The 7,796-nt window shown below is 35.1% G+C and overlaps 1 protein-coding gene across 1 annotated transcript in view; it reads left to right on the forward strand.

Moving 5' to 3' along the window:
- Window positions 1–252: 252 nt before the first annotated feature.
- Window positions 253–7,796, forward strand: part of LOC106465797 (CD109 antigen-like) — a gene marked incomplete at its 5' end in the record, with an annotated part of 30,044 nt that continues 22,500 nt past the window's right edge. Inside the window, 5 exons of the mRNA XM_013926030.2 lie at window positions 253–342; window positions 3,248–3,376; window positions 3,939–4,107; window positions 5,721–5,909; window positions 7,176–7,254. Of these exons, the coding sequence (XP_013781484.1) occupies window positions 253–342; window positions 3,248–3,376; window positions 3,939–4,107; window positions 5,721–5,909; window positions 7,176–7,254 (656 nt within the window). The remainder of the gene's footprint in view (window positions 343–3,247; window positions 3,377–3,938; window positions 4,108–5,720; window positions 5,910–7,175; window positions 7,255–7,796) is intronic.

Raw genomic sequence — 7,796 nt, forward strand, 5'->3', positions numbered from 1 at the left:
TACAGTAGCGCGTTTATAGCAATGAAATAAAAGCTTACAGTAATATTTCTGTAAGGAAAATATCAAAAATTGTTTTTATTTTATATGTAAATATTCATCTTTATCGGGTCGGTGTTCAGTGATACTTGAAAATTGTCTACTAAGGTATTCGTTACATGTACACAGTTACCTGAAACTCGTGTGTGTTGAGTTTTGTAGATATTCGTTACGTGTACAGAGCAATCTGAAACTTGTGTATGTTGATTTTTGTAGGTATTTGTAAGTGTAGCGAGATCACAAGATTACAACTTTGTTAACATCGAGTCAAACAGCCTACAGGGAGAACAGGAACATCGAGTGATGGTAAGTGTTGTTTTTCCTGTTTTATTGGCATCGAGTCAAACAGACTACATGGTAAAAAGGAACATCGAGTAATGGTAATTGTGAGTTCTACTTTCTGTTTTGTTAAGGTCGAATGAAACAGTCCCAAAGGAGAACAGAAACACCAACTAATGGTAAATGTAATTATCCCTGTTTTGTTAACATAAAGTTAAAGAGCCAACAGGGAAGACAGGAACATCAAATGTTGATAAATATTGTTTTTTCCTGTCCACAAAGAGAACGTGAACATGGTAGGTACTGTATTTCCTGTTTTGTTAACGTCTATTGAAACCGTCCACAGAGAGAACAGGAACATCGAGTAATGATAAGTGCAGTTATTCCTATTTTGTTAATATTGAGTCAAACATCCCACAGGGAGAACAGGAACATCGAGTAATGATAAGTGTAGTTATTCCTATTTTGTTAATATTGAGTCAAACATCCCACAGGGAGAACAGGAACATCGAGTAATGATAAGTGTAGTTATTCCTATTTTGTTAATATTGAGTCTGATGATGACAAAACCTTGTCGAAACGTTGTACATTTGCTGTTATGTTAAACTTATATTAAAGTTTTTCTTCATTACCCATTCAAGCCGTCTCCAGCCATTATTAATGATAAGTATAGTTATTCCTATTTTGTTAATATTGAGTCAAACATCCCACAGGGAGAACAGGAACATAGAGTAATGATAAATGTAGTTATTCCTATTTTGTTAATATTGAGTCAAACATCCCACAGAGAGAACAGGAATATCGAGCAATGATAAGTGTAGTTATTCCTATTTTGATAATATTGAGTCAAACATCCCACAGAGAGAACATGAACATCGAATGCTGGTACGTATTGTTTTGTGAGTATTGAGTCAATGATCCCACAGGGAGAACAGGAACATCCAGTGGTGGTACGTGTTATTATTCTTGTTTTATTCTCCACTGGAGAATAAGAGTATTGAGTGATGGTGTTATACTTCCTGTTACAGTTTTTTATTCAGCCTTAAAGGAATTAGGTAAAGTAATTTTAAAACATAAAACTAACTTTGTAGAGAAAAGGGCGAAATTTGTTTCTTCACTTTGTGTGGATTACTTGTCACTTGAAGGAGAGGAGAAGTATTTATTGTAGCGTTACTTGTACTGAAAATACTATAAGTTTCAGATCTAAGTGATTAAGATACGGTCACTCGATTTATCTCTCCAAACTCTTTGTGTAAAATATAGTATGACTTCATATATTAATTTCATATGTTTTTCTGAAATCTGAATCAATTGGAATAGTATATAAATACTTTCGTTTACTCAAATATAGTACTAAGTACATTTGCATAATAAACAGTGAGGTTGTTTTATCCCTTTGGAATAAAATTATATTGCAGTATTTTAATTGTTCTTAAAACTAGTTAAGAAAGTGTAGACAAAGATTTTGCATGCTACTGTTAAAATGTAACGTATGCAACGTATTATTTGTTCCCAGTATTTTGTCTGTCTGTCTGTTTGCTTCCTTCATCATTGCTGACGGTCGGAGACCATGGTTTGTGATATAATAACCGTCTATAGGTACCAATTCCTTTCCCTGTTGATGCATTGGGTCAATGATAATCCGGTCCACTCCTTGATGTCGACCGTCCATCTTATGGGCTGTCGTCCACGTGAGTTGCATCCTTCAATCTTCCTTTGCAGGATGCTTGTTGAGAGCTTGTTGGTCCTGGTGATGTGGCTAAAATACATCAACTATTGTTGTATTATGTTATCAACAAGTTATCGTTCTGCCCCCACTTCCTTAGTGCTGACTCGTTTGTCCAATGGGCTTTTCCGCTTACTCTCAGTAACCTCCGATAGCCATACATCTCAAAGACTTCCAACGCTCTGATGTACGTCTTTTTAAACGTCCAGCTCTCGCAACCATAATTTGCTACTGGCCGGGCCATCGTTTTTAGCAATTTTACGTTCATGTTCTTGCCAACTGATCGATCTTTCCAGAAGGGTCTGAGGGATCTGTCTACTGATCTTGCCTTGCCGAGTCTACCGCGAATCGTTTTGTCTCAGTTGCCTTTTTTTCGCACGGGTATTTGAAAATGGTGACTTAGAAGGGTATCTGGAAAGCATGGCGGTGTTTATTTTCAATTGGTATTCTCTGGAGACTACCTATACCTTGTTTAGAAGCTGTTGGAGTGTCTCTGTTGACGTCACGGTCAGGACAATATCATCAGCATATCACAGATTGTTGATTCGCTTCCCGTTGACCCTGATTACTATCCAAGTTAGCTCATCCATTGCTTTCCGCATATTTTCACTGTACAGGTTGACATACGGGTGAGACGAGACAGCCTCGTCGAGTGCCTTTCTTTACTTGTAACTATTCAAAGAGTTTTCTTCCAAACTTACTGTTGCTGATTGGTTGTTGTATAAGTTCCTCGGCAATCGGGTGTTATTCTCGCTGACTCCCATCTTCTTTAAGACGTCCTCGGATGTCTTATAAAACTAAATGCCTTCCGATAATCGGTGAAGGCGAGGTAGAGGGATTGGTTAAACTTTATTTTTTTGTATTTTCCCTTATCATATCCAGTTGAATATCTGCTCTTCTGCCAATTCCTATTCTGGTGTTGGTGTTATTCTTCTTAACAGAATCCGCAACATAACCCCAGTATTAGTTTGTGAATAGAATGAAAATATTGCATTAATTAATAAGTGGTTCTATCAAAAACTTCGATTAATTTCCATTCCACATGTAAACTATTCTATATAGTTGGAAAAAATAAACATTTCAAGATTTAAAATTCTTAGGATTTAAAAAAGAACTGTCAATTTCATCATTCAAGTTCTGCAAATGTTAAAAAACAAAGAGTATAGTTGACTCCTTGACTAACGATGTTTATCTCTAATCCTTAAGATTCCCTCTGGAAGTTCTGAGGTGATCTATATGCCCATAGTTCCTGCTCGACTGGGTAACATCAATGTTACTATTATGGCCAAAACTGAAGGCTTTAAGGAGCTTATCAGCCGCGGCCTCCTCGTAGAAGTGAGTATTGTAGATAAATTATACATTTTTAAACTCCTTAAAGAGCATTGATTGTGTGTTGAATAGGATAAATTAATTCAAGCTTGTTAGCATTAAAGCTAAGTTGACTGGTTTGTTAGGGTTAAGATCTTGTAGTGTAGAAACTCTTTCAAATATTAACATTTAAATTTAAGACTCCTAGTGGCTCAACGGTAAGTCTGAGGTCTATAACCCTAAAAATCGGATTTCAATACCTTCGGTTGACAGAGCACAGATAACCCATTGTGTAGTTTTCTGCTTAGCAGCAAACAAACTTTAAGCTTAAAATAAATTTTAAAGTTTATAGACTTTTAGAACCCGATTAATTCGTTTTAACTGCCAAGTTTTTCTTTTATTTATTTTGCCACTGTTTATGTACGATAGAGACTAGGTTAGCTTGGAAAAAAGGGGTGAATAATGCGTTTTGGTATGTTTTAGCAATGATAGTAGCAAATTGCAGACCTAACATATTTGCTGGTTTAAGCCGAGACTAAGAGTCAGCTAAAAGTTAACATTGTATTAAATGTCTTCCATTATATTGCAGTCTGATGGAATACCTCAACCTCGTCACATCTCCTTATTGCTTGACCTGACTCAAGGAGCTTACCTCATCAAGTACTTGGAGACTAACATTAGTAGGACCCCCTTCTTACCTGATCAGAACAACCAACTCTACGTTCCTGGTTCTAACAAAATAAAGTTATCAGTTTCAGGTAAGAAAACCTATTGGAAATGCATATTTATGCTAGATATGATTTTTGTATCCCTTCTTGAAACTGTTTTAGATTTATACAGATTCGTCCAGTTTGTGGTATATTACAAGCAATTTTAATCGTTTTCCACTTTATTATTCCTATTCATTTCGACTGGGTGTGGCCTAGTTGGTAGTGTGATAAGGTTATGAATTCAAGAATTCCAGCTTAGTGACCAGTTTCCGCAAAAAAAGTGCTCAGCACTTTGGCGCTGGATAAGAGTTGGTCAGATAATAGTAACCAAGAGTTGGTGGTGGGTTCGTCTCGACAGGCTGCTTTCCGTTTAAACATAGTGACGACTATACTCAGGTAGCTATTTGTGTAATTTTGCATGGAACTTCTGGAACAGATTATTCATGTCGGGTTCACTGTGGGTTCCAAACCTGACTTATTCTAGTAGACTATGCTAAATTTATTTTATCGCTATACAGTGGTATGTACGAAGAGAAACAAAATGCAAGGTGTAACAGATTAATTAAATTATTTGAACATTTGAACAATTTTATAAGTTCCAAAATAATTAAATTCTTGCTTTCAACCAGAACAACACGTTATGATACAAGTTCTTTTTACACTACCTTATAATTTACATCAGTTATATTATCAGAGACTACAACAAGTTCGTATACAAACTAAGCTTTCTTTTTTAAAAAAATTAAATATGGGAAAGAATAACTAAAATTAAAGTAAATTAAAAAAGAAAATACGGTAATACAAGTACTAAAAATAAACCTTTCAATTTCTACTTCGAATTCAACAAATCTCAAAATCTGCACACTCGGTTACTATTAAGTTGCTCTCTGGAATATTAAATACATTTTAATGTTATGAAATGGGTTAATAATAAAGAAAGAAATACATATTTCTTTGGTATGATTTTATCATAATAATACTTTCCCATATTTTAGATTAGATTTTATATATTAAAATTCAAAACTAGTTATCTGATTTTTCACATTTAAACAGAAAGATTGCCCCCGATCTCACAGGAACAAGGCCCTGAGGTATATCACTTCTATAGTTGTTTTTAATCTAATCTGACTGTCTTCGCATTGGTCTGTTGGGGTTGTGTTATAAGATTAACAATCTCACAATCCTGTAAGAATACAGAGCTGTCACAAACCAGGTTTATTTGCTTGTAATTGGTTACCTATTAGAGATAGTGATTTTATCCAATATAAACTTTCTATTTAAAGTTGACTCCAGCCAAGAGTTCAAAGTTTCGCCCACATAGAAAGTTCTCTGAGCAATCATTACTCTCTCTTCTTAGCCTAACCGTGTTAGCATATTTACTTTCAGTTTAATTGATCCTGTTTTAATGCTGTTTCAAATTATCTTTTTTTTTTATCTTTTACTGATCCAATGTCTAAATGATGAGTTTACAGGCTACTAAAGACTTATTTTGATTCGTCTGATATTGCCTCTGTGTCCCCTCTTTCTTTACATTTGGTTAAAGCTCACCAATCAAATTGTTGAATCTCTTGTTTCAAGAGTCAGCTTATTTACAAACTAATTGTTCCTCAAAAATGTGTGCCACATTTGAACTATACTGATTGTGTTTTGTGTTTGTATAGGTGATGTTATAGGTCCTACTTTCCTGACCATGCCTATAAACACGACATCTCTTCTTCAGAAACCTTGTGATGGTGGAGAACAGAATATGTTTAATTTCGCTGTCAACCTGTACACTCTCTTGTACTTACGTCAGACTGGCCAGAAGACACCTGAAATAGAGAAGAAATCTTTACATTATTTAAATCTTGGTTAGTTTTCACTGTTAGAAAATGTATAAACAGTGTACTAAGTACAGAACATTTTCTCGTAATAGATCCAGATACATAATCTGCTTGATCAAATATAATGGGACAACACACTAAGAACAAGAAGGTGGGTATATGTTTGGTTGCTTGGGTCTCGTTTTAATAGGAAGTAGGTTCATCTTTTGCATTAAAAACAGCCTGTTCTGCCTTACTAATGCTTGTTACCAAATATTGCTACACATACAGTGGGATAAATCACCATTTTCCCCCCAAAACAGCCCCAAGAATAATGAGATTTTGAGGCCTGTTCTTCCTGTCACACATACAGTATTCCAAAATACCTCGAAATGGTTCATTTGAATTCGAACTAGGACTCTGAGCAGCACAAGGTAGTTTCTGAGCGTTACTTCCCTCAACCCATTGCTGGATATGACATGCAATATAGCATACTATGGGCCTTCTCCATAGTTTTCAACCAATGGAAGCAGTTTATCATTATCCAACTTTCCAGCTTTGGCTCTCCCATAGACCAAGACTACATAACATAAAGTATGGCACATTATGATACTACTCCCACCATTTCACAGTTGGAATGACACATTCTCGTCCAAAGTATTTTCCAAATTACCACCAAACTAAGACCTATCCATGTGAAGGAATAGAATGAGTTTCACAATTCATAAATTTTTTATCCTAATATAGATAGATGCTTAAGGCACCATGAGAGCTGATGTCATGAACCCACTGCTGCCATGATCAGGTTATGGGCAACACATATGAAATTTTTTTTCGGGGGGGGGGGTAATGCTATGGAAATAAGATGCAAATTTAATTAATCCCCTTTTTGGAGCAACATTTTAAATTCATCTTAACTATTTAAGTGCTTGAAAGTGGAAGTGATTATTAATTACCCCCCTTGCTCACAGGTAGACCAGGTATTAAAGGTTCACTCTATTAGAACTGCTTTGGTTGACCTTTGTTAAATGCATATACTCATTGAATCATTCAAGTGATTAGTTTGAATTATTTTGACGCAATATTTTAAGGTCATATGTTACACAGATTACAGTTTATTTATTGCACTTCCGTATTTTCGTATTCATATATATTACCTTGACGACCATAATGTATCAAAGTAATATTTAAACTGCATTTGATAGAACAGCATGACTACTATCTCTGCTCTTATCTTGTGTTTAATATTATATACAAATAATAAGCTCAAACTTAAAGGACAAAAATAAGTCATTTATGAGTTTATTCTTTTAGGCTATCAGCATCAGCTCAGTTATCAAAATGACGACGGTTCTTTTGGGATGTTCCAGAAGAATGACAAATCTAGTGTTTGGTATGTGTTTAATTTCGTATGTAATGCAGTCAACATAAAGGTTTTTTTATCTCTATAGACAATTTTCAATTGGAACTTTTTCGTTTGTTTTGTAGTGTTAAGAGTATTAAAGTTTTTACGTAATTATTTTTCGAAAGTAAATGGTTATATTTAAATGTTTTTGTTGACTTTAGAAGCTTGGAATTATACTGTGGGAGTTTATGGGAGTTATTATATATCAATGTTTGAAATGGTTGTTTTTCTTTAGGATGTGCGCAAGGTATTCGAAGTGCATCAAAGCTTCTTCTGTCATGTTGGTTTGTTTTGGGCCTTTCTTTCATATGTTTCGGAAGTTTTAAGATACAGAGCTTCAGCCTATTACAAATTGTAAATACCAATATTTTTAAATAATTGTATGTATTTTATAACGGCCAAATGGTTAGGGTGCTTAACTCGCAATCTGAGGGTCGCGGGTTCGAATTCCCGTTCCACCAAACATGCTCGCCCTTTCAGCCGTGGCGGCTTTATACTGTGACGGTCAATCTCCATATTCGTTGGTAAAA

The sequence above is a fragment of the Limulus polyphemus genome, unplaced genomic scaffold, assembly GCF_000517525.1.
Source record: "Limulus polyphemus unplaced genomic scaffold, Limulus_polyphemus-2.1.2 Scaffold2054, whole genome shotgun sequence".
In the NCBI taxonomy this organism is placed as follows: Eukaryota; Metazoa; Arthropoda; class Merostomata; order Xiphosura; family Limulidae; genus Limulus; species Limulus polyphemus.